This window comes from Pempheris klunzingeri, chromosome 10, assembly GCF_042242105.1.
Source record: "Pempheris klunzingeri isolate RE-2024b chromosome 10, fPemKlu1.hap1, whole genome shotgun sequence".
Classification (NCBI taxonomy): Eukaryota; Metazoa; Chordata; class Actinopteri; order Acropomatiformes; family Pempheridae; genus Pempheris; species Pempheris klunzingeri.
The window spans coordinates 24,147,508-24,174,704 of record NC_092021.1 but is presented as its reverse complement, the minus strand read 5'-3'; the positions used below and the strand labels follow the sequence as shown (position 1 = coordinate 24,174,704).

Genomic DNA, 27,197 nt, shown 5'->3' with positions numbered 1-27,197 from the left:
ACACAAAATCAATATCTTACTATCAGAGCCACAAACATGTTTTCTTCAACAAAACATACAAAGAAACCTAAAAAAAAAAACCCCACAAAGAGCCATATATGACTTTTCGCCTAAATAAAGTAGTGATAAGTATTAATATAAGTATTAATAAGATGTTTAGTCTGAATCAGGAGTTATGTGATCAAAAAACAAGTAAACAAATCTGACATCTGAAGCTTCTGGTTCTTGACAGTTTGACACTCTGTACCCAAAATGTGCTAGTAATCAATACACAGATCAATCAATACACAACTTCAGACTTACAGCAGGCACATAACAGGTTGTTTAACTCTCTTTCCTTGTGTTTTTTTTTTTTTTTAAACTTTGCTGTCCATTGCCTCTGGGCTTCACAGCTACATGTGTCAGGGCAGAATACAAAGTGCACTGGTCTGGTCGGTGGCAGGCTGATTTGATTCTATTTATCTTTATTTCAATTTGAGAGCGTGACTCTTTAATTCACGTAAAGATCTCGTAATGCTTCACTTGGCCGTGCCTCTGCTCACACTGTATGCTTGCACTCAGATATATGTTGTTGCCTGCACACATTTCCTGTGCTCCAGCTGCACTCGGGCTCCTTCTGTGCACTCAACAAACGTCGGCTCTCAGCTTTCTCCTTCGCTCTCGTATGGTTTGTGAAATAACCCTGTCAGGTTTAGTGTTGACCAATTAAAAGATCCTGCGTTCGCTTTGCTTCTCCGTGCATCCCTTACAGGTGGTTACTCTTAAATCAGGCTCAAACACTCCCCACTCCAAGACTTTATTAGCTGTATATGTAAAAAAAAAAAAAAAGTTGGTTCAAGTAAAAGCACCACTAAAATAATAATCTTGGTGGTCCATGTTGGCCAATGACTCCCACTCCTGAGTCATGAAAACGGTGTAATTTCTCCCTCTATTACACTGATGGGAGACCAGAGTCGCTATTACAGTAAAAGAAAAAGTTTGGCCACTGGTGTATATTTTAACTGTCCTTTCATTCCACAAATCGTGAGGGAAGCACGTATAATAACACCAGGGACAGTGGGACTGTGTGAACCCGATTAAAGAGCAAAACGTCTGTAAAGGGACGCTCTGCGAAGAAAAGCGAAACATACCTGCAACGTTTCACAAGTGCAACGCGAGTGTGAGCAGAAGCAGAGCAAATCTAAGCACAGGCGGGGGGCTATTTGAGTGTGAGGGAAAGCTTTACAAAAATCTGAATGTGAAATCACTGAGTCATGCACTTAAACTGAAAGACCAAGCACTGAATAAAGATATGAAAAAAGTATATTCGCCTTCCCACATCTCAGACCTGCTCTGCAGCTTTGAACATCTCTCTATATGTGTCTCAGTCTATTCAGTTCAATTAACTGCAACAGTTTCCAATTAGTACAAATGCATTACCATGATGGCATCTAAGATTATGTTTACACACTAATAATCTAATTTGATCATATGTGGCTGTTCATCACTGCGTACAGACTATTGTATCATGATTGTGGCCTCTGATCTGGTCGTCATTGGCGTCGGCGTGTCTTCGACTCTTCCACATCCAGCCTCTCAGTCAGCTCAGCAGCGGAGGGATGAACCTCCGGAGTCACGCAAGACGAGAGTGACGAGCGATAAAATTTATCCTCCATATTATCTGTGTCATCTCGCCTCAGCGTGCAGATCGTCGTCACATCATCATTATGGTTTTTTGTTTTATGGACTTACCACCACGACTCAGCTGCTGCCAACATGGCAAAGAGTCGTCAGACATCTGGCCGTTATGTTTACATGCCGCACTCACAGTCACACAGTAACTGAGCAAACGTGTTTGGGTTCAGCTAACACAAATATCTTATATTAGTATTTTCGTATTCTGTATTTTTGCCACATATTTAAATGCCTTCAGGTTGTCTCTCCTGCTTTGAATATCATTTAAAAAAAAAAAAAATGGATTTTTTAAAATTGCTGTTCATCACATGACACAAATTGAGGACATTAAAAACATCTTTCAGCATGACAGCGTGACTAATTGCTTACGTGGTCGCCCCTCTAACCAGGTAGTGCTCAAATCCAGCACCACTTTACACTGGAAACATTAGCTGTCATTTAACCAAACACAACCGATCCACTGCTTGACCACGTCCCAACTTCCTGGAACAGCCATAGAATTATAAAACGTCACATATTGTGCAAAATCAACTTGTAAAATTGTCTTTTGTGTGTTTGTCTAGAGACCAAAAGACCATCCTCTCCCTGTTTCTGCCTCTGTACTGTGTAAAGAATGTGTTTTTTGAACATTAAAACCATGTAAACCTGCTCTAATAGGATCTCTAAACACACCCTTAGAATATTTGATGTATTTTCATGTCATTTTTCCACAATTAACAGGTTTTTGTGTATTGTCACACTTTGTTTACCCTTAACTACAACACTTGGCATGTCACTGTGGCTGAGCGCCATTTGGCTGCGCCGGCATGTTTCATATCGACAAGGACAGAGAAACCCACTTGAAAGGAATGCAGGCAGCATGAGGCAGCAGGTATGACATTGAACCTCTATTAGCTGATAACTACAGCATCTCAAGCAGCTGCTGCTATTTGATTAAGTTTAAATCTTTTCAGAGCCTTTAAGTGACGGTAGAGACGGCACAGTAGCTTTTATGTCAGACTGCAGCCACAACCAACCACACAAAATATGTGTTTTTTAGCCTATTTTGGTTACGACACCATTGATAACACATGGTATTTAGTTCACCTGCTGCACAGACATGTTAATTCAAGTGAGTATAAGTGGCATTTTTATGTGCTGAACTGAAATGGAACAGAAACCACAGCCAACTGGTACAACTGGGCACCGTGCCGGTGAGGTTTTGGTGCACACCATGTGATTACATTCTCATTTAGGCTTGTGAAGGGTGCAGATGCCAGATTGGTCTGAATGCTGTACTGTATCCTCTCCTAAAACACAGGGATTATTCCCAAACCAACACTCAAATCCTGTTCATCTAAATACTGATTATTAAAGCAACAAAGATACTCAGCATAACAAAACAATATCTGTGACCTAGTCATATTAGATCATACTAGGAGTGGGTATCACTTCCATTTTTTATACAATTGTCAATATAATACATACAATTCTTCTTTTTTTATTCAACAAAACAAGCCATATAAGGGTATTTATCTAAAAAATAAACTCACCATCTGAGGACAACCTTCAGTACTTCACAGGTTTTGACTAAACTTTGTGTTACGAAGTTTTGTGAGTGCGTTAATAAAAATATTGAAGTTCAGTGCCCGGGCTTATATGCTCTCAGGATGGATGTGACTAAGAAAATTGCCTTTAATGTGACAGGTGATGAGGACAGATGGTGGGAAACGTGAGGATGAGCGGTCACGCTGAGCAGCAGCACTGTGGCAGGAGAGGGAAAGAACGGGAGCGGAGCACCTTTTTTTTTTTTTTTTTTTCTTCCACCTGATGATTAAGTTAATAAGTATTGATGAACCCTGTCAGACGGAATCTGATGGAGAATGAGACAAAGAAGCCGGCGCTGTGCCGAAATGATCCCACTGCTTTTGGTCTGCCAGGGCTGAAAGACCCAATTCTGCCATCACAAAAAGGCCAGGCCAATTCTGTCTTGAAAATGACACGACAGCAATCGTCACAGTAATAGGACAGCCTGCTGTGGGGCCCACAATGTGTCCTGATGGCCAATCATACAGTGTCTGAGGGAGGCTGGGGTCTAACTCATAGACACTTACTAATCACACAGCTGTCTTTTTTTTTTTTTAAATGAATGAAAGAGAGACTGAAAGGACAAGAGAGAGGAAATACAAGCAAATGATGAGGGTGAGAATGTGATGCCTTTGATTTAAGAGCAGACCTAATCAGAGGAAGGTCAATGACCACTGATACACCAGCGAACTTCACAAATCAAACGCTCAATACTTTTTCCACTCTTGCAGCTACACAGAATATCCTGGTTATAAAAGAGAGGAACTTCCATTGCTCAAAAGTTCACAACTGCCTTTGATTTCCCAAAAAAAAAAAAAACCCATTCTATACAAAAAGGTGGTTTACTTCCTCAAGAAGAAATCACAGACGAGGAAATAAAAAATGAGTCGGCTTTCAGGCATGAAATGACGTGTGGAACAAACGCAGATCTGCAGGGGGCTGTCAAGGGGACTTCCACACCTGGATAACCGCCACCACGTGCCTCGTGATCAGGGGAGCAGGAAACTCAAAATGCTGTGTTTGATTGCTTTAGAAATGCCCTTGAACTCCACACATTCAATGTTCTGCAGACGGCTAAACTTAATTGCTCAGTCTGTTATGTCATCATCATCTAAGACCAGACCTCTGAGCCACACAGGTCACTACACAGTCTGGGGTTTCATCTGCACTACTGCAAAGCAAAGAGTGACATCTACTGGAGATCCAGGCAGCTACATGGTTCTATCGGCCCGGACTTGACTGTGATAATCCACTATGTCATCCATTAAAACATGACCTAATACACTTAGTATGCAAATCAGAATGAACTGTGTCAGAACTAACATTTGCTCTGTGGTTTTAATGTTATCATGCTCTGTTCTTCTTTTCCACTTTGAATCTAAACTGGTGTCGGTCGTGGCTGTGAAAGTTTGTCCCCCGTCACCCAATGGGAGAGCAACAGGCGGCTTCACCTTTAGCTTTGTGCACTTTTAGCTTTGAGCTCAGCAGACACCAAGAACTGGTGTATCCTGTTGTTGAAAGCTGGAAATGAAGGCGACTGTGCTGAACTGACATTTCTGTAATGGTGAGGTAGAGAAAGGCGTTTCTTCAGTTTCTGCAGCTTTGTTTCTATTTGACTACAGTTCCCCTTAACAGAAAAAGCCTGAATTAGCCTGAATTTCAGAGGCTTTGTGAAGTAAAACTCATTCTCAAGTTACCTTAAAGGACACGTGAAAATATAATTTGATAACATCATACGAGGGGAAACTCCAACAGTTTCACACATCAGGATCAGTTTACTTGTCATGGTTAACACTGCTCGACCTGTGGAAACACTTGTATTATTATGTCTGTGGCTCAGGGGGGTCGTGGTTAAGTCTTTGGAATTAAGTTGGAATTGGAGACAATGCATATTTTAGCATGAAACTTGTATTAAAAACTTGGGTGCGTGGAGCTTGAAATAGACTAAAAGTTAGGATATCTTGGCCTCAGCTGGAGCAGCGTTTGACCAATCATTTGCATCACACTGTTCAAACCCACCAGACTCCATTGACTAAAACAGTAATTTTAACTCACAGAACATGGGAGTTGCTGGTTTACTGCTGCCTCGATCGGCTTGTTTGTGTTATTTGTGTTCCACAAATATAAGATCAGCAACTCAAATGAAAAACTGCTGTTTTGTCAATGGAGTCTGGTGGCTTTGAACGCAGCGATGTAATGGTAATGTCTGGTTAAACAAAAGGATCATACAGCTCTATTTCTGTGGGGATCCTGTCAATTTTGTTGTCAACCACTTCTAATAACAATCTGAGGCAGTCAGTGGTTGAAGCACTTTAATAAAGCTGTGAAAGGATTATATTATAGGTATTGTAGGCTGTTTGCTGTCTGTTCTCGGCTGCCAGCAAAGACGATCAACTGGACCGATTCTAAACGTTATTCTACCTACGAGCCCCAAATGTGTAAAAAATAGGGCCCTGGTTTAAAAATACTGTAATTATCCTTTCAAGCTATCCGTATGAGCTGTGAAGATTACACAAAGACAAGAATGCACCAGCAAATCCAGGATGCAAAACATGACATTTCACATCAAACTGTAAATGATCATTCTCACCGTTGTGCCCTATCATGCATGAATCAAGACTTCTTCTATAACAAAAGCTTTTTATTTTCCTTACATTTGGCCTCTGTCACCATTAGCTCTTCACTCAACTAATGGCTTTCCTACCGCAGCCTCACAAACAAAATTGATTTACCTGCTCTTTGGAAGCCACAATTATTTTAAAAATCCTCAAATCCATAGAGTGAAAGTGATATGCGACTCAATCTGTGGGACTTCAATTTCCTCCACGTATCGATATTTTATGATATACGGCCTCACTGTGGAACCCAACAGGAATCATTAGACAGATTACCACTCAGAAATATTCAATGAAATGACATTTTTAAAAAGGCAAATTATAATTGAAATGACCTTCTCTGAGCTCTTGCACTTTCTAAAAGGGGAACACTGAGCTCATGAGCACAACTGAAAATGAAACACTGAGAATAATGGGATTCTTTTTATATTTTCCAGACGCTCCGTCTTTCAGTGAATTGCTGTCTGATAGGAGAAAACCGGCAGCAAGGACAGACAAAAAGGAGTAAAGGATCCACACAGTACTGAGCGGTCTTTCAGAATCATGTTCTCTGGAAACCAAATGCTTCCTGACTGTCCTTTTGTCCAGCTACAGGTTTCTGCTTTGAAGAAAAAGCAACAGGATCTTGGCAGGAATCAATACAGCCAAATACAGACAATACAAGCCGCAATAATAGTCATGTTGCACTAATGCTTATTCTTCTTAACCTTGCTAGCAGCATGTCTTATGGGTGGCAATGTCTGTCAGCTGTTCCAGTCCAGACTCCATAGCTATGTCTCTGTGTTTTCAAACACAACAGGCCTTTCCCAAGAGCCCCCGACGTGCAAGAACTGCATGACTCACATATATATTTATATTTATATATATATATATGGTGGAGAAAGATGTTAAATCAGCAGCTGCAGCAGAGAAGAAGCTGCTGTTGTGCTGACAGCCATGGTACTCACTAGAGAGGTGACACAACATGGCCAAACATACACTTTTGACTGTCTAATGCGTCACAGAGAAGCACCCAGAGCAGAGCTAGCGGATTGTGGACAATACAACAAAGCACAATAAAGCATTAAAATTAAAGGTGACGTCATTAATGGTAACAGAAAGAAAAGGTCACATCCAGCTTAATTAATCACTGATTTAATGCACCACCCGGTGAGCACGCTAGTTAGCCTAATCAAACACACGCCAGATGTTGCTTAATCAACAGGTGCATGCTGGGTCGGGCTAATATTCAGACTGCTGAAATGGTCACGGTGGATCCTCCAGCGATGACGTACACATTCACCGAGGAACTATTTCCTTTAGGGAGCTGTGTGAGGCCTCACTGCTGTGTCTGGACTGGTTATAGTGGGACAGAGAGGCCGGGTGGACTGGTTATAGTGGGACAGAGAGGCAGAGTGGACTGGTTATAGTAGAACAGAGATGCTAAGTGGACTGGTTATAGTAGAACAGAGATGCTAAGTGGACTGGTTATAGTGGGACAGAGATGCTAAGTGGACTGGTTATAGTAGAACAGAGATGCTAAGTGGACTGGTTATAGTGGGACAGGTGCTAAGTGGACTGGTTATAGTGGGACAGGTGCTAAGTGGACTGGTTATAGTGGGACAGGTGCTAAGTGGACTGGTTATAGTGGGACAGAGAGGCAGAGTGGACTGGTTATAGTGGGACAGATGCTGAGTGGACTGGTTATAGTGGAACAGAGATACTGGGTTATAATATGCTATGAGAGTGAAAGGGAAAAGAAGCTGAACCTGAGTAGATCTTGGAGGACTTCACAGTGCACAGACTTACAAAAAAGCCATTAAGGCAGGTGAGTAGTGCATCGACAACCACTTTGTAGCCCGGCAGCGTATCACTGTGTGCACGCTACCCAGTGTGTACAAACTGCAGCTCTCTTTGCTGTAATATGTGTGTCAGTGGCTGCAGACACAGATGAGTTTACATTGCTTCTACATCTCTGTGTTGGTTGTGCTGGTGATGATTTATTCTGCTCTTGAAGCTGCAGTTATTTAATGTATGTAGCCTAATAATGCTTGTTTCTTTTCTGGTTAATTCTAGCGAGACTACGCCGAGAAAGACCCGTGCATATTTATAATTCATAATTAGGTTTATGCACAGGCTGCAAAAGTGTGTCTATGGAAATGAAAGTTACTGTTTATTTGGACAACAGGGTTAATTTTGCTGATGCTGTTTATAACTAATTTATGTTGACTTGGGATCCACATTATGTTTGGAAATGGGACCCCAGATGATCAAAGGCAGGTTATTTTAGAAACACATTTGCTGAAATTTTCATAACAGCTTGACAGCAATCAATACATCAAATGGTTTGACAAAAAGAAATCTAATACCTGGCTGTCTACTCTGCCCGTGAGCTCCTTACGTATCAGTGGAGTCGTCCACAAAGGATAGGTAGACAGATTCCTAAAGCTATTGAGCTAGTAACACGAAAAGTCTGGAGAAAGTGCAGCCAAATTTGACCTACAGTTCCCCAGCACGAAGTCCACACCCACTGCTGCTCCTACTATTGTTACGGACGCTGCCACTGCCGCTACTACTAGAAGAACTGTCATCACTTTGGTCACCTGCTTTGTTCATCGGTCCAATAGTTTGGTTTATGACCAAATAACAGCAAATAACTTCCCATCAAGTGTATGTTGTGTTTAGTGCTAATTATTAGCATGTTAGCATGCTAAACTAAGATGGTGAACATGGTGCTAGTGCAGACATCAGCATTGTCAGAGTGAGTGTGTCACGATTATGAATCTTTTTGTCAGAAAATAGTCAGAGATTCTGATTTTGCTGACCCCAAGATGACTTACTCAAACTGTGTGTTTTATCTAACGTCAAAAAAACACAAAGATATCCAGGTTACTATCATACCTGATGAAGAAAAGCATCAAATCCTCACAGAAGCAATCAATTATCAAATAGTTGCCAATTCATTCTCTGTGGAGTGACTAATCCATTAATCTACTAATCTTGCAGCTACGTCACGAATCACAGGGAGCTCATTAGACAAGGAGAGGTCCTCACTTTGGCAAGCAGCTATTTCTGTCCATAAACTGATGTACGTAGCTGGTCCTGACTTGGCTGGGGCAGTCGGTTAGAAAAGCCTAATAAATCAAATTATGGAAATTACAGAAATCTTATGACTGCGCTGAAGATCACGAGTCACTCCCTGCCTCTGTTCCAAAACCTTCCAAGGGATGATCATCATCACAGTAGCCCCCTTGAACCATCTGCTGCCATAATGTGTGCGGAGGAGTCTTACCATCGTCTGAGAGGCTGGTCTGTCAGTGGGATGCTCCTGAGAGCCGCTCCTAGCAGCATGAAAAACGCAGAGAGGAGGAGGGATGCCCGCAAACCTGGAAGACAAATGACAGGGTGATGGAAGGGGAGAAAAGGGGGAAGTATTCTTCCTCTCAAAAGGACTCGTATTACTTCCAAAGCAGAGCTCCCACTACGCTGTCTGTTTTTATGTTCAATCCACAAAACAAAAATAGTGAAAATCCATCACCATTCTCCAGATAGGAAGTTCAAAAGCCCAAAGATGTTCAATTAACAGTGAACTAAAACAGAAAAACAAGCAGCAAAGTCCACATTTAAGAAGCTAAAGTTAGAAAATACTTTACAAAGATTTAATTGATTCCTTAAACTGTTTTTTTTTTTTTTATGACTGACTAATCATTTCAGTAAAACCTAAACTGGGCTGCCAGTTTATTAAGTACACCTAATTAAAACTATTGCAGTCTAAACTAAATCCTCCGTCGTGAAGGTTCTAATATTCAGTTTTGTTGATGCCGTTTTAGAAAGTCTTGTATTCAGCTGTAGGATCACTGTGGAGGATTTTAGAGGTTGTAATTGTAGTTTGTTCCTGTTATTCAGCCTGCCTTCACTGATCAAAATATTGGACAAAATGATAGAAACAAATGTCAGCATAACACAAACCACAAACTGGAGACCTGTGAGGCCAATAGTAACACGTAAGATTCAAAAACACGTCATCTCCATTCTCAGTTTCACCCACATGACGCCCATTTCAGGAAACTCTCAGCACTTCTCTCTTTCTCTTTCCACGCCAGCTGTCATTTGCTGGAGCGTTGACTAGATTGATAGATCAAGGTATGAGACACCAGTCAAACGTGGCTGTGGAGGAACTGCGCTTCATCGATCCCTGGCAGGAAATATAGGTCACAACATGCCAGTACGGCCTCATGGTGCCCGAGTTTGCCGGGCAGTCGGTCGTTTGTCTCTGAGGTTCTGCTGCATCAAATATTGACTTGTCAGTGGTAGCAACAAGTGCTGACAGGGGGTTGTTATAAATCCATCAACACATTATTACTTTTATGTGAGTTTTTTTATCCCCTTTCTCTTTAAAGAAGCATAAAACGTTCTGCTCCAGTCGTAGGTGAATTAGAGAAAGCTTTCTTGACTCTTAATTTGATTTGAGGAAGGTGACAGTTTCATGATGATGCTTTAATCGCTGCCTGTTATAACAGCATTGGTACATGCTTTTGTCAGGTCAGCCAATAAGAACAGAACATTTCTAACTGGTGTTTTAAATGCCTGGATGTTCATCTGTGAAAATCCCTGGAGCAGCTGAGGCCTAAAAGTCTCAAGAAGCACATTTGAACCCACCAGTTCGATTCTGGTTCAGTAAGATGAACCTAAATGGGGAAGTAGATGAGTAGTGCCAACAGCTCCCTCTTTAAACAATGTTAAAATGTCCTCGAATGAGGTAGATGACACCCCCAAACAGCTCCCATACAGAAGACTTTAGTTATGAAGGGCAGCTCTTGCGATACATATATATATATATATATATATATATATATATATATATATATATATATATATATAGTCACCATACAGGTATAAAGCATTTTATTGTGAAGAATTTTTTAAATTTGTAGTGTCAAAAAAAAAGGAATTAGTTGTCTTACTCATGATGAATGTTCTTCACTATTTTGGCATTTTATAAACTAAAGGATTGATAGAGAAAAAACATTAATTCAAATTATAACTAGCTGTGGTCTTGAAGCTTCCATGGGTACCTACTTTAAATCAATATCCAAAGAGAAACCAATATAGGAGATTTGAGTTGAGTCTCTCTGTGTGTTTTCAGTGTTTTCAGTTCCTGCATGTGAGAACAGCCCCTAATCTGTTCATCATGCCAGAATAATGTTGCTGCAGACGCGTGTGTGCTAATATTTCAGACGGTACTGTGTTTGTTCTCAGTGGCACAAAAGCTCACTGAGCTATGCTTCAGAGAGGCCCTGGAGACCAGCTGCTGCAAGCAAGACTTACGAGTTTTACAACCTCACCCTTAAATGTGAGAATAAGTTCCCCGACACATTCTGCAACATCAGCATATACGTGTCATACTCTAAGCATGCTATGTAGGGTTACTACTCCATGACTTCATCACCAAAGACTTGATTTTAAAGACTGTGCGATGGCCTCTTTTTGATTGTTACTACTGTGTTGTTAATCATCAACAGTCTCTACCTGCTAGGAGGTGACTCCCAGGAGAAGGCCAAGCATTTTCCCTACAGGCAAGTTGGGGCAGAGCCAGTGAGTGTTGGGTGAGAGAGGGAGGCCGACAACAGCGTGAGCCTGTTACACACTCGGGCTGCTCTACTGGGTCACACTGGCTTAACACAATTTGTGAGTGCTGCACGAGCTGCCCTATTTCGATCTGTGCAGATTTAGCCGCAAGCTATATAAAGTTTAGTATTAACTTCACAGATGTGAGGGGGATCAACAGCTGGGTTGTTTCATCTTAAACGGTCTCAGCCGCTCACTGACAGCAGCAGGTATGATTTAACTGCCTTTGCTTGAATCAGTGAAAGACAACACCCACATCCAGAACTTGCTGACTCAGGATCACAAGACGAGTTGTGTAATTTCTTAGCTAGATTTTACTTGTGGTCTTCAATTCAATTCACCGGTTGCCTGGTTACTATGATGTTGTTGTCATTGGCTGCGGCTGTTTTTGTCATCTGACAGTGACCGTTCAGCCCAGACGTTAACTACAACGCGTCAGTCAGGTGATGCAGAGGAACTGGTTAGGTGAAGGGCGCTCTGACGCAGTAGCTCTGGAGTTTAAACTCACAGTGGTCTTGAAACCACAGCACTTGCATTTGAAGAGTGCCTTTGCCTGCAGACGTCTTAAAAGCCATTCAAGTGTTGCTTATCCTGCATCAGCACTTACGAAACTCTCACATGAGTCCAAATCTGATGCAGCACAGTGGACTGACGTTCATTTTCAAGGTTCATGTCAACACAAAAACCAAATGTGCAAAAGAAGAAAAGTATTAAATTTCAGTAAGAATGTAAAACTAAAACTAATTTGCAGACTGTTATCTAAATGTCAACAATTCAGATAATCAATTCAGCATTTAATCAGGTTAAATACCAAACAACTGCTGTTTTAAGCTTCATAAATATGAGCATTTAATACGTTTCATAATTTTATAATTGAATATCTTCAGGTTTAACTCAGTTTTTTACTGTTAATATACATAAGAAATTGAAAATTGACAGATTATCAACAATGAAAATAATCATTTGTTGAATACCTATCTAAGACTTGTGTATTTTTTTAGAATACATATCAGTATTGGCCAATTCAGTCTGGAATGACATCAGCTTCAAAGATTCTCCGTTTAGACACAACCTTCATCCTCTGTAGAGAGTTCAGACACAGTCATAAAAAAGGTTGATTGGTTTATCAAATATTGACAGAAATCTACTGGTCACCAGTTTCTACTATCACAGGTATTTAAAAAGTGGCCCAATCTAAACACTATAAGTAAACGTACCAATATCACACTATAAAAATACATTGGAAATTATGCTTAACTAAAGCAGGTGTATTCTGTGCCAACAAATGGCCCCTGTGACAGTTACACTATTATATATTTCATCATTAGACTATTATTACTTATGTATTAATGTAAAAGCAGGATGTTACTGTTGTAGTCGGTTGAGGTGAAGTTAGTTTTTATTTTATTTTTTCTATCTGACTGCACATATAATGATCGTAAATTGATTGTGTGATTTGTAAATATTCTAAACAATTACCCCCGAGCCCAAAGTGACACCTTCACAGTGCTTTTCTCCAACCTATGTTGCTAAACATACATTAAAATCAGTTAACTAGGAAGAAAAACAGCAATATTAGAGACATTTTTGACCTGAAAATAATTGAAATAATCATTTTAGCTGTACTTGCATAAACTTTTGGGCACTTTCATTTATAACTAAACATATTTTAGAAGTTTAGAAGTTTTGTACGCAAAGTAAAATATACAATATTCCCCTGTGGACCAGAATTAAGCATTGGCATTAAAAAAAATAGCAAATACCCTCCACTCTGATGATATAAATATATATTTCTATATCCAAATATTATGGGGGTGACCATCATGATAACACTACTATATGTTTTGCAGTGATTAAATACCTATTTCCAATCAGGTTACAGCATCTGACAGATAAGAAAAAACAGTGCAGCACCGGACATCATCATGAGATACAACTATCAAGTGCAGGATGTCAACTAACAACACCAAACTTTTCAGCTCTTCAGTCACCAGAGAAATCGATGCACCGTGTGTGTTTTAGGGGCTGAACTGCAGCTGATAACATCCACACAGAGGGAAATTAAGATAGGACACAGTGTACCGAGCCACCGCTCACCTCTTTTATCCAGCAGCCACATGAACAGCAGCCAGGGGACGAAGCCCACCGGGCCCCACAGCACCAGCACCGCGATGTCGGACTTGGTGAAGCCGAAAGCGTGAGCGGCCGAGTTCTGGATGGGACCCCAGAAGTTCCACACCATCCCCTGCATGAGTCCCAGCAGGGAGAACAGGCTCAGGACCAGCCATCTTCTGCCGTACACTCTGCTGTTTACTGGCTGGCTGTTTGTCTCCACATGAGACGGGACGAGCAGCGGCTCCCGCTCGGCCTCGGTGCTCGAGCCGGCACCCATGGTTGCTCTTCTCTGTCCGTCAGTTCAGTTTAAAAAATAAATGTTTTTTCCGGTTTTAGCGGCTGTACGCTGACGGGAAATGGATGTCCCCTCCGGCTTCTGTCGACCAACACAAACAAAAACAGCCGATAGCTTCTGTTTCTGTCACGCTACTCTACTGCGCATGCCCGAACGGAAGTTAAGGCGGGAGGTGGAAACTGTGGCTCCAGGAGCCGCCATTTTAGCTCCGCCGGTGCATTCGCTTGAGTGGGGCGACGGCTGCGACCGCAGAGCCGGAATGGAGTAGATTCACAGTGAGGCTCTTCAAAGATATTAGGACGCCGTGTACTGTCATGTGATGTTTGTTTACTTCCGCCCGAACTTCAACAGCACGTGTAGTGAAAGGTGAGTCCCCTGTTTGTGTCAAGAGACCCACGACTTTCGTGAAGCTAGCTGACGTTGGCTTTCCCGGAACAGGGATTTGCCAGTGAATCCCAAGACTGTTCCTCAGCCAAAACAACATGTTGAGCCTAGCTAGCTAGCTAGCTAGCAGCTAATAGTTGTGTGCTGTAACAGACCCACAGTTGGTGCTCTGTCAATTTGAGACAACCAGAAGTTCATTTTGTCACATTTGAGCTTGATTAGCCGAGTTCCTCTCGCAAAGCAGCGTAATCAAGTTGCACATTATGTCACATAAAGCTAGTTAGCATTAGCCGCGGTACCTGGACAAACCTCTTAACTTAACTACTGACATTTAAGTTCATTACGGTGAGGAGCTAGTTCGATCTGGTGCTTAATATTAATCAGAACTGACTACAAGAAGTTATAAATGTTAAATTAAGATACCTGATTCTTTTCAGCAACAATTAAAGTGGACTGGAGTGAATAATCAGACTTGTATCGATAACTACCACATTGTAAGGCTCATATCAGTATATTCATCAGATAACTTAAACACATAATATCTGCAAACATTTCCTTGGTGCATAAATACTGTTTCTGAGTTAATGCAAACATATCTTTGGCTTTTATGTGCTGCAAAGTCTGTGTTTCTTATATGATATGTGCTAATACCAGTATATCTGTATGAAGTTAATACAGATACAACTTGATTCAGTTACCAATATTGGGTGGGATTTAATTAGTACAATTAAGATGACACATTTTGTCAAGTGTAAAATACATCCTACAGACTTTTTGGTATGTAATCTAGTTGTTGACCACATGATCAGTTACACAAACTGAAGTGGCAGGATGTCAATGTGTTGGCTTATGTGAAATCTGAGCACAAGAGCATATTTATATAATGAAAACACTAAAAGAGAGACTTTTAAATGACTCTTGCATTTGTTTTAATTTTGCATTTAATTCAATTTAGTGTCTGAACCTCATGGGTCATTAGTTTATTAAACCACTTTTAAAAAACAAGTGGATCCAGCGTTGGGTTAAGCAGAGTGATTACTGTCTATGAGACACAGCAGTTTTTTGAATGAGTTGGACGAACTCTTAACAGATCAAATCTCTTTATGTAAATATCTCTCTGAAGTTCTGATAGCCGTTTCAGGTTGTAGGTTTATGCTATAGGTAGGACAAATAGGTTTGAAAACAAGGAAGCTTCAGTTTCCTCTGCTCCCAAAATGTTCTCCACGTTACTTAGTGATGGCACTATGTGGAGTTTTTAACATGCATGAAAATCTACTTAAGCTCCTTCCTACAGAAGACGAGACATGCCTTAGCTAACAGGCACTGGTATAATCCCTGTGAATGACTGCTAATGTAACACTGCAATTGCTATATCAGTTTATCAGCTAATCTGTATCCGCAGCCTTCCATCAGTGTGTACGACTGGCCATGGCTGCCCCCGACTCTATTAAAGCCTTCAGCCCAGAGGAGACCCAGAGGATCCTTCATCATCTGCAGCAGCCTGCAGTCTTCATGAACATGACCTGTGGCTGGCCTGTTCTCCACTGGACTGCAGAGCACCTGTCTGGCTGCCTTGGCGACAAACTCATCCGATTCAGACTTGGGAGAAAAGAGGAGATAAACAGTAAGAAAAGAAGATTAATCCAGACAGATCTGAGGGAAATTCCTGTGTAATTAATCATCTGGATTGAACATGCAGAATTGAAACAGACTGATGTGAATTTAACCCAATTCAGGATATCCACCAAGCCCTCCTACTTGGCTCAAATTGATTTGAAATTGCTGAAATTATGATAGATAGATAGATACCTCTGCATTTATCTATTCCTTAAAACCTCTAGCACTTTGAAAATGCAGCGCTGTCCACTTCACTTTACATCATTAACCCCAAAAAGATCTTGCAAAGATACACTCTTATAGGCAATGCAAGAAATGTTCTGTTGCATTCAAACCTTAAATCATAAAGCGTTATTGTTTTTGTGCTCCTGATCACATGGATGCACAGAATCCTTATATGTCAGTTCTCTAATTTTACTCAGTTTTCAGTGAGCACTTGATAATCGTCTGCAGCCTTGTGTAGTTCACCCTCTGACACGTGATCATTTACAGATTAGGACCTGATGAAGTATTGGAGGCTGTTTAATGATCTGATTTAAAATGTCAAATGAGCAAGAAAAAAAACGGAGGATTTTTGTTAAAGAGCCTCTGGTGTGTTTTTCTCTCCACGTGGCTCTAAAACAGGTAATGACGGTAATAACTCCTGCGATGAATAACAGTCTGCGTGTCCTGTGATTAAAAACTCGCTAATCAGACCTGTGAATCATCTTTTTCAGCTGCAAGAGCTGACGAGGGCATCGCTCACGCTGGATTATAGATGATATCACTCAACCATTGACGCACTTTGTTTACTAAAACAACAGAGAGTAAATCTTACAACTGTGATTTCATGCCTCTGTGATGATGCATAGTGCTGTGATTCTAATAGCTTATATGAAATGCATTTCTTTTGGCATAGAAAAGTTGAATTGTTTTACTGAAACTTAATCACAATTTTCCAGTAATTACTCTCTTTCTTGTACTTTTTCTTGCTACATCTCTCATAGCGCCTCTGTTTGAAACCCAGTGTTCCTATGTGGAGGCCAAACTGGTGCACTTTCTCAGCTGGACCCGGGACCATCCTGGGGCAGATGTAGGGCCTTTCTTCGAATACCCCAAGTCAGAGTATTGGGCCTATGCTGACTACAAATACATCGCCATATTGTTTCAAGATCAACCTTCCATGTTTGAGGTAATCGGCCTCCTGTGTGCACGTATGTTAAGGTATCGGGTCACTTTTGTAATGATCCCTGGTCAAAAACTTCAACAATGGGAGATCTGGATTTACCGGCTTAGAGTCAGTTAATTAGCACCTGAGATGTTTAAATGACATTGCAAATAGAAGGCTTTGCAGAATCCAGACAGCGTCGCTAAATGTTATAAATACTAATTTTCTTTAAGATGATAATAAACACATTTAGAGGCTGGTTTCTTAAAGTTTGATTAAAAAAATAATTACTGAAATGTTAATACCTTCTAATGTATTTGCAGGAGCTTTGGCTTATCAACAAATTAAACATTAAATTAAAAAAAATACAAATTAAAAGAGCTAAAATATGCTGTTCTTGTCTCAGTTTTCTTTAAAATGCTCATTTATATTCTTGTGTTTTTTTTTTTGCCACATTTGGACATTTTCAATTAAAATGTTAAGCTTTTGCTCCTAACGGCTTTATATTAGCTGCTGTTCTTGTGCTGTGGTAGGTAAAGACATTAAAGTGCCATCCTGTCTGAAGACACTACCCCACATTCATTTCATTTTTATCTCAGTGATAAATTTTTATTGGGCATCCACCTGCAATTATTATCCGCTGACATTCATGCTTTTGAGACAGGCAGCACGGGCTTTTTGCAGCATAAAATGGTGCTGGGAAAAGGCTGTCTGAAGGCTAGATTGACCAGTCTGTCATTCACAGCTGCCTGCATATATGGTAATTACTTCATTATTCAGGATGCTGGCGTGATGGCTACACCTTTGTGCTCTGACAGGACATGATTGACAGACCAGTTTTCTTTGAAAGATGACAAATACTGTAGTTTGGTTTGGTCGCCTATAATAGGACCTGTCAAAGTAGTTGATGAGGTGCAGATACATCTGTGAGCTCATAGCAGAGTCGTGACAGTTGAGTCGTGTCTCCGTGTCATGTCGTGTCATTATCATGGACAGAAAGAACGGCGACTTGTAACTAAAAAATCAGACTATTATTCATATTTTCACATTATTTCAGATTGATAATTGTCATTTGGATGTGGTATGTGTGTGCGTATGTTGCAGGACGTGAAGTGGTCCGAGTTTGGTTTCGAGGGACGCAATGGGAGAGAGAGCACATTATGGATCGGCACAGAGGGGGCCAACACGCCGTGCCACCTGGACTCATACGGCTGTAACCTGGTGCTGCAGGTACAAGGACGGTAAGTTACAAGGGTACAGATCAATAAACATTACATGAACAAGAAAGGTTTATTGCTTATATATTGCCTTTCTTAGGTTTGTGTGATAGTGATGTCAAAATTAACTTAAAAGTTATATAGAGAACCTTACAGATTCTTTTGTTCCTCTCCAGGCCTTTAGATCTTCAAACTACTTTTTTAGACTCTTGTGTTGCTGATTAAATTACATATTTTACACTATTTGTGTTCCAATTTCAATTAGATGTGAAGATTGCATGTGTCGTATAGCTTAATAGTATAGTAAATAGTATATTTACCAAATTCAGACACACGTTTGAATCCAGTCAGTAATGGACCTTTCTGATAAGAATATGCACCCGATCTGACATTATATGATTATATTATTATTATGATATGATTATCTACAGAACATTTATTTCCCTGCCCCTGCCAGAGCTGGCAACCTCCCATCAGTGTATGAGTGGTGTGTGAAAGCCGCTATACAAGTACAGTCTGTTTACCATTTACTGCAGAGCACATGTGATTGCTTGCCATGACCTAATTTTCTCACAGTTACATTTATTAATCTGTGCGTCTGACTTTTCTTTTGATGTGCCACCCTGTTTTTTTTTGCCGTACGTTGATTTCCAATTTGATTTTTCAATTTTTCAGTAGCACCCTGTTAGAAGTGTGAAATAAAAAGTGACGATGGGGTTGTGCGTTTCCGGGAAACTGAGCGCGACGAACCCAACCACAGCTACATTTCACCACATCAGTGGAGAAGTTGGAAGTTTTCTGTCCCTTAACCACCTTGCTCTTCCGCAACAGGGAAAGTGCAGGGTGCTGTAACTGTGCGATCTGTCCTCTGCCCTCTGCAAGAGAGTTAATTTGTTGCAGAGCTCACCAGAGCAAGAGGGAATGGAGACAGAGGGTGAAGCGCTATATGAGGCACCGTGAGCGAAGAGACAAAAGGGAAAAGGTCTTTTTGTATCTTATCTCGCACCACTGTTCTCCCAGAGAGCAACACTTTTGTCTCACTCCATGTAATTGGGTCTCAGGCTCTTTCAGTTGGTATTGATCTCAAATGGAATGAAATTCCACTCAAGCTGGTCTTTGACACCCGCTGATCCATAAAAATACAACAATCCTGATTGATGCAATGACATTTGTGACAATGTGGGGGGGGGGGGGTCAGATGAACAGAAAACAATAATGGCAGCGGTTTTAAACAGTTCTCAAATTCCCCAGGGAATAAAATTGAATTTCGAGTCAGACAAAACTGGATTGTTTTACAGTGATGGATTTGCAGTAAGATCTTATCATCTCCCAGAATGGAAAAGGATTTGGAATTCAGATTCTTGTGACAAAGAAATTACAGATTTTAAAACGTCATGCTAAGATAGAAACATTTGTTGTTTTTTTTTCTGATGAGCAGAGAATATTATGAACAAGTGTCCGATGGCTTAAATTAATTTGAGTAATTCATAATTAGAACATCCTCCCTCCTCTTTTCACAACTGGGTTTGGGTCCACTGCAGAAATGTTTTAATCACTTCTAATATTTACAGCGCTCAGTCAAAGTGTAATCAAAGTTCTGTTTACAGTGTTGGAAAGCCTTGATGTATGGCTAACTAGATCAATAATTGACATCCCTGTGCCCGACTGCTCTTTCAGTCTGACGTCGTATCTAAGTGTGATGTTTCCTGTGTGCAGGAAGCGCTGGCACCTCTTTCCTCCAGAGGACACTGGTCGCCTCTACCCAACCAGGATCCCCTACGAGGAGTCCAGTGTCTTCAGCCAAGTGGATGTTCTCCATCCAGACCTGAGGAGGTTCCCTGCATTTCAGGGAGCCAAGGCCCACGTGGTCACTCTGCAGCCGGGACAGGTCGGGACTCCTGACACGTTACTTCCCAACATATAAGTATAAAGCATCACATCGTTGTTTGGTGTCAGCTGCTTTTCTTGTTTGGATAGTGTTATTAAGATGCTTATCAAATTCACATTTACTCTTTATCGTGTTTAGGACATAGTTTATAGATAAATGATTAACTTATTTTGTTCCTCTGTGTATCTTATCAGTTTGGGAGCTGACTGTACAATGTTGTTACACCCATTGAGCTGAGACACATTGCAGGGCTTCCTCTAGAAAAGTTGTTAGACCCGTTGGCGAGTATCTTTTGACCGGGGCTGACAGCCCGGTGTGGCCCCACATGGCACCACATTCTGTGAGCTGAACAGGAATTTGATTTGCGTAATGTTTTATCATACTTTCTTTTAATAGCTGTTTCTATTGTTGTTATTTAGAGAGGGTCACAACTTTTGACAGCTGTGATTTGTGACCCATCAGACATCAACTATATGAAAAACACCAAGAAGGGTGGCTGTGGTCTTTGTCGACCTGAGGTCTGACTTTTGTTGGGTTTTACTTTTCCTCCTCAACATTCTCCTTAAATGTCACAACGGAAGTATAGTGGCTTCCCACTAAGCCACCGTTGTGCTGCATGACGGCAAACTTTAGCAGACGTGTGTCTTTGGTATCTGCAGTAACCTGCAGTGTCCAGATGTTTGTGTATTGTATTGTGTATTTTATCTGTTTTGTTATTACTTACAGTTTGGTAGCTTAGCTCAATTAAGCCACCGTTGCACTACCTGCAGATACTTATGGTCAAAAAAACTGCAAAACTACATTGCCTAACTAATTTATTTTTCCTGGGGGGACGCAGGCAAAACAAAGGCAACCAAACAAGTGGCTATGTGTCTCTAGCAGGAAGTATTGCTCATGGTGGTAATGAGGGTCAACAGCTGCTGGTTTTCCTGTAGTGTGCTCACATGCTAACCAACAGATGGTGAGCTCTCCAACCTTTATTTCTATACTTCCAACTGAGCTGCCTCACGTTGGCTACAGTTTACAAAAACATCTTAAAATACATCTCCGATGCAAGAGAGAGCAAGTGCATTACACTTGTGGAAACCCTGCACATCAAACACCTCTTTTCTTTTTGTTTTTATTACATCAGTTGTGTTTTTTTAGACATTGGAAAACCACCACGAGCAAATTACTGAAGTCTGATGTTATGCAACACTGTAGCTCTACATTTATGTGAAAAACTGCTTGTGACACAGAAGCAATAACCATAAAATATGGCTTTATTGCTCCTCGAGCTCTGAACATGTAAAAGCGGACTCAACAGTGAGATTTATTTGTCTCGGTGTCCTCCATAAAAGTGTGAAGGAAGGCAACGGTCGTGACTTGTGTTCCAATTAAAAAATGTGGCCTACTCAGTTGTGGTGTATCACCTTCAACAGGCTGATGCTTTTATACGGGAGGAAGTGTACGGTTAAGATGCACTGAAGTCAGCTGCGTCATCACTCTTGATATGAAAAGTAACAGGGTCAAGTCCAGGCCAGTAGTTCAGCTGAGAGAGCTGTCGTCTGCTCTGCTTCACAACCAGAGGAGCTCAGAGTGAGTAAAGTTACGACTGAAGTGTTGTGCAATCAGATGACGGCTGTCGTCTGGGTGGCCTGATTTTATGACGCGTCCTCAGCTACCTTTGAGGTAGTTATCAGTCTCCCTGGGTGTCTTTGTCCTACTTTTGCCTTGTTTCAGATTCCAGCTTCATCGTTTTGTTCTGTAAGAGCCAAAATGGTAGCGAAGCAATTCACCATCTGTCTCTTTTCACTCTCTGCCCGCAGTGCACTGAATACCCACCTATCAGCAACTCCAAAGCCAGCTGTTAAGTACCTCTAACGGCTGGTGAAGCAGGTCAGGGTCACGCCTGATGCCTTAGCAGGTCATCGGGTGCTTTTTACGGCTTTGATACCAGCGCCAATACGAGCACCCTGAAAGTGATATCCATACTAATATCTATTGTGTTTCCTGAGATAATCCTCCTTCTATTTTATGCATCTATATTAATCACACGCCACAGGTCTGCAGTAAAACCATACTCTTTGTTTTGTTTTTCTGTTTTGATGACATCTTGGCACGCTCAACTTTCAGCTCCATCACATGCAGCTCACGCACGCTGAGCTTCGACTTCACCACCACTTTTTTTTATGGGTTGTAGCTGCCGTGGCAGGGGGCAATCACACTCCACCTTAAATCAGAGAACTCTTGTGGTGACTGGCTGTGAGCAAAATCAAACAATTAGTCTTTTTTTTGTCTATGTCTGTGTGAAAAAAGGATTGAATGCAGGTATCATGTGACAGAGGAAGTTTAAATACTAACCAGTGCTGGGTTGTTTTGGTCGATACCTGAAAAGATTTGAAGAACTGATTCCCAGCTGTTGTGGTTCTACGGTTAACAGATTATAAACCAATATCAGTTATCTTATTATTGCAGTTGCATCAAGAAAGTTTTGGTGAAGATAAGACTTGGCCAGTCCTCGTAGATCCCACTGGTCTAAAGGGATTTTGAGTGGTAATATTCATTATTGATCTTTGGGAGCGGCATGTGGTGAAAGAAGTCTAAGCACACGGAAGTCGGGTCAGTTCGCCTGCAGAGCTTTCAACAGCATCTCACAGTTTTCTTTTAGTAAATGGAATTGGCTCAGGTGTTCCCACGTTACCTTAATCTGGTCCTTTAGTTGCACAATAACAAGTGGTTATACATTATACATTATAGAGGCAGATCGTGACCCCTGTCCTGGTTCAAGGCCGGCATGTGTTGTTAGATGTGAGTGGCCTCCTTGACTCTTCAAGGGTCACTCACAGTCTTCAGATCAATCACCCTGAACTCCTCCAGTCAATGTTGTGGGTGGATTTGGCGTTTAAATGCAGTGGGAAGCTACAAGTGGACTTTTGTGCTCAGATTATTGGAAATACCTCAGCTGTTGACACAGAATGGACAGTTTTGGTATCTGCAGGGACGTCCTACGGGACGGCTCCACCTTTTGTAAATCTGATTAAAGGACAGATCATTCTTCTTGTCTTGTTAGACCACAGGCCATGAGTGAATCAGGGCTGCGGAGGATGCAGGGAATCAATACGATTCTCCCATTTTAATAGTCACTTTATGAATGACTGAATCACTGACAGTCTGTGTGTGTGTGGGGGGGGGGAAAGGTGTATGCTGCCATCTAGTGGATCATCAGTACAGTTGCATATCCCCTCCACATTCATCACAAAGACTTAAAGACAAAAAGGAAGGTAGTCAGTGATGTCATTAAGTTGTTTTAATCTTCTGTGTGCAGGTGCTTTATGTTCCCAGACACTGGTGGCACTATGTGGAGTCAGTGGATCCCATCACGGTCAGCGTCAACTCCTGGATCGAGCTGGTAAGATGTCTCACAGTTCTCAGACAACATTTCATAACGCTTTGCCCTGAGGAGCTCCTGCTCGGGTTCATCCTAACAGAGTTTAGTGCTCCCAGATGAAAGCCCCTCTCAGCTTTGAGTAATGAAGAGGCTTGGCAGTAAAAGATTCCCTGTCATTATGATGAGTGTGTGCACTGCGAGGAGTGTGTGCCGCATGAAAAGCTCTGCGTCGCTCCCAAAATGTTTATTCAAAGAGCAGCACCTCTCCAGCTTTCCCCGCAAGGTCATCGACGCAACAAACTTCAAAATCTTCAGACGGTCTTTATCATTCACTGTAATTATCTTGATATGCAGCGCTCATTCTTCTCTCTCTTGGCTTTGTGCTGCCTGTTTCTGCACAGGAAACAGACGACATGGCAAGAGTTAGTGAAGCTGTCACCAAGGCTGTTGTCTGCGCCCTTAAAAGCGCACCAAGCGACGACAACGCTGACGACTGGCTCAATCCCACCGAGGTAACGAATTAACACTGTGACGTTAATTACTCCCTCAAATCAATAGCTCCCAGATTACTTCCTCTTGTGTGCATTAGTGCAGCCACACAAAAAAACAATCAAAAAACCCAATTTTATGGTCTTTGTTAAAGATTTACACTTTCTTGTTGACTGTTTAACTAAAATTGCCAAAGCTGCGTCTCTCTCTCCTCACCTTCATCACAACACACGGAGTTGTCAGTCAGATGGCAAAGTCAGAGAACACATTCATCCAGTAGTGGCCTAGATTAAATGAGCATTATCGTTTATTGACTTTCAGTTGAATTGTATCTTGATAGTTTTGTAATTTCTTCTTCATAACAGCAATAATAAAGATAATTATCATGATGTTTTTCAGAACGCATTTTGAATAAGAGCTAAAAAAACAAGTTATCAAAGTCTTTGTTGTGTTTGTTATCTGATGCTTAACATTGAAACACTGCATCCGTTTAACATCATTCACATTTTGCATATTTGCCATAATGGTATGTATCTGTGTGTCCATATAAAATGCCAATATTAGGTTCAAACATATCACATGACGGTCGTTGGCTTGTGATCATCAGTGACACACAACTATTTGCATCTCATAGTGACACATTTTGAGCTCATCTGGGTTTTAAGAAGTCACTCTACAAAGTGAGCACTTTGTATGACGCTTCATGGTGAATAACGAGTGTTGAAAGTGTTTCCATTTGTTGTCTTAACACCCATAGAAGGCGTCATGTGGATTTTATCCTCCTAAACAATTAATCTTGCACAGCCACAATCTCTGCCCCAGTAGGTTCATGAATTGCCTCATTTAATTTCTTGGCCCGCCTCTGGAGACGCTACCTCCTTCTCCATTCTCCACAACTTTTTATTGGTGTAAAGTAGAACTGACTTTTGTGCTTGAACTCATCCAGACGTCCACAAGCTTGATGAGACTCAGGTCTGCCTGTGATAGATGACTAACCACTGGACCTCCCACACCTTCTTCTTTCTCTCTGCGGCTGCTTTGTCAGAGGATATATTTATCCCTCCTACAGGAGGTCATTCACTGCGTAGTCAGAGAACGAGCTGCTGTACAGAAACACAGCTGCTGGAGAGAGACTAAAGCTCCTGGGATGCTTCCTGTAGCTACAAAGAGAGGAGACGGGCTGAACTTCAAAACCTTCTTACTTTCCCAGTGTTTTAGAAGCTAGATAGCTGATGTAATATCGTGCTGTACTGGAGTTAACAGACCAGCTTCAGAGAGGGGAGTTATAGAGTTCAAAGAGTTCAGAAACATAATGTCAGTCTTTTCACTGGTCTTTCCGAGACAGATATTAGCTGTAAATGGGATTCTGCAAGACATAATTTTTCTAGTGATGTACAAATTATCAAACAAGCTCCTGTGAGTAAAATACTTATCATATTATAGCTTCATTCAGATTATTCTGATGGCATGGTTGTGTTTGTGTTCTTTTTGCCCCATTCACCTCATTGTTCTGGGGTTTATCTGTGGGGTAGTAAGGGTAATTGTTAGTAGCTAGTAGTGCAACTCCCATACATTTCACACCCTACACAGAATAAAAGGGTTTCGTTAGACCATCAGTTATAACTGTAATTCAAACCTGAATTCAAGAAGACTCTGGAAACAGACACTGCAGGTCTTTTTTTGAGGCAGAAGACCTGCACCTGTTTCCTCTTCTAAGCTCCCAGGCTTTAACTACAGGTCTGTGATAGAAAGACAGCTTAAATCGGAGGCTTAACGTTTTAATGAAAAGCCCAATGTTGGAGTGAAACATCAAAAATAAACAATGCCTTGCACAGTAAACATCAGCTTCTGCCCTCCTCCCCACCTCCTTGGGGAGCTCTTCCTAATGGTTTGTTTGTTGGTTCTGTTTTCTGCAGGAAGGAGTAGCATCCCACAGTGAGAACATGCAGTATGTGAGCCTGGCCGTCAGCGCTTCTGCTCAAAGACAGAGGGGCAGCAAACTGACCCGGGGCCCGGGAGACACCTGTCCAGTCAAGCGGGACTCCAGAGGGCAAATCAGGAAAAACAGCAATTTGGTCGGGGATTCTGTGCCCTTCAGTGTTCCCTTCGGACCACATCTCATCCCTGTCCGCTGTCAGCAAGAGAACACGGCAGAAATAAGGCAGGTGACCGCAGAAGATCTGGAGGTCAGCTCAGACGGGGCACCGAGGGCCAAACTTTCGTCTGCTGTCAGACTCCACCAGGACTGTGGAGATGGGACACCAGAGAACTCCCCAGAGAATTACGAGGCTCCAATACACAAAACAATTACCACTAATGACCTGTTGGACTGCCTGGTGCATCCGGATATCATCGCCCATGTCACCAAGCTTTTACTGGAAAGGCACACAGGAAGTCACAGGACCACTGTGCCATCCTAGCTTTAATATTCACCACCTTACACAACCTATTATAAGCCCAAAGAGGAAGGAGCCATTCATAGTCGTTAGACTAAAAATTATCTTCACTTCAGGGGTGATTTAGAATGTTTGATCTGCAAATCTCAAGAAAAAAAGGCTCTCTAAGCTTTTCCACTGTGGATGTCTCGCTGGAGTTTGCAGTGATAGAGTGCTAAAAGGTTTTTGGCTGCACTAATCCATCCTCCAAGCTATCGGTAATGCTTTGGTGTCAGTGAGAAGTGAGAGAGCACAGATGAAGCGCAGAGTTTCACCCTGCTTTTTTATTCCTGCTCTCATGTGTCAAAGCCCTCCTGAGACTAACTCCGGATGTGAGAAGTCACAACCAAAACTAATGGTAATGTGATGAGTGACGCAATGGAGTGACTCTAACGTTTCCTTGTTTTGTTGTCCTGCACACGTTAATCCTGTTTGGTTCGTCCAGAGAAAGAAAAATGACCTCTTAAATCAATTTGGTATGTTAATAAGCCATAAATTTCCAGGTAATATTCTGGAGATGTGAACATTTGTTATCTGCATAATGTTCCCCTGTCATTTGCTAATGAAAATTGTCATTGAACAACGACAGCAGGCTGATCGTAATGGTTTGGTGATTGATGAAGCCGGTGTGTAAGCAGCGGTGAATGAAACGGGTGTGTTTGAGTACAGTCCGCCGCCGCAGGTCACACATCTCCGAGAAAAAGGACGGCTGCACTACAAGAATAATAAATGTAACCTTTCCATTAACATTGTTCTTTTTTCTAGGTTTGATGTCCTG

At 41.5% G+C, this 27,197-nt stretch overlaps 2 protein-coding genes across 2 annotated transcripts in view; one reads left to right on the top strand and one right to left on the bottom strand.

Moving 5' to 3' along the window:
• Window positions 1–13,871, bottom strand: part of slc49a4 (solute carrier family 49 member 4) — a 48,794-nt gene extending 34,923 nt beyond the window's left edge. Inside the window, exons 1-2 of the mRNA XM_070837591.1 lie at window positions 13,560–13,871; window positions 9,127–9,220 (exon numbers count right to left, since the gene is read on the bottom strand). Coding sequence (XP_070693692.1) covers window positions 9,127–9,220; window positions 13,560–13,854 — 389 coding nt within the window. The 5' untranslated portion in view covers window positions 13,855–13,871. The remainder of the gene's footprint in view (window positions 1–9,126; window positions 9,221–13,559) is intronic.
• A 259-nt stretch (window positions 13,872–14,130) lies between these two features.
• On the top strand, window positions 14,131–27,166 carry hspbap1 (hspb associated protein 1). Its single transcript, XM_070837592.1, has 8 exons — window positions 14,131–14,238; window positions 15,659–15,880; window positions 16,860–17,044; window positions 18,125–18,261; window positions 19,954–20,125; window positions 23,433–23,516; window positions 23,897–24,007; window positions 25,901–27,166. The coding sequence occupies exons 2-8, from the start codon at window positions 15,685–15,687 to the stop codon at window positions 26,402–26,404; spliced, it is 1,389 nt and encodes a 462-aa protein (XP_070693693.1). The 5' UTR covers window positions 14,131–14,238; window positions 15,659–15,684; the 3' UTR covers window positions 26,405–27,166.
• Window positions 27,167–27,197: the final 31 nt, after the last annotated feature.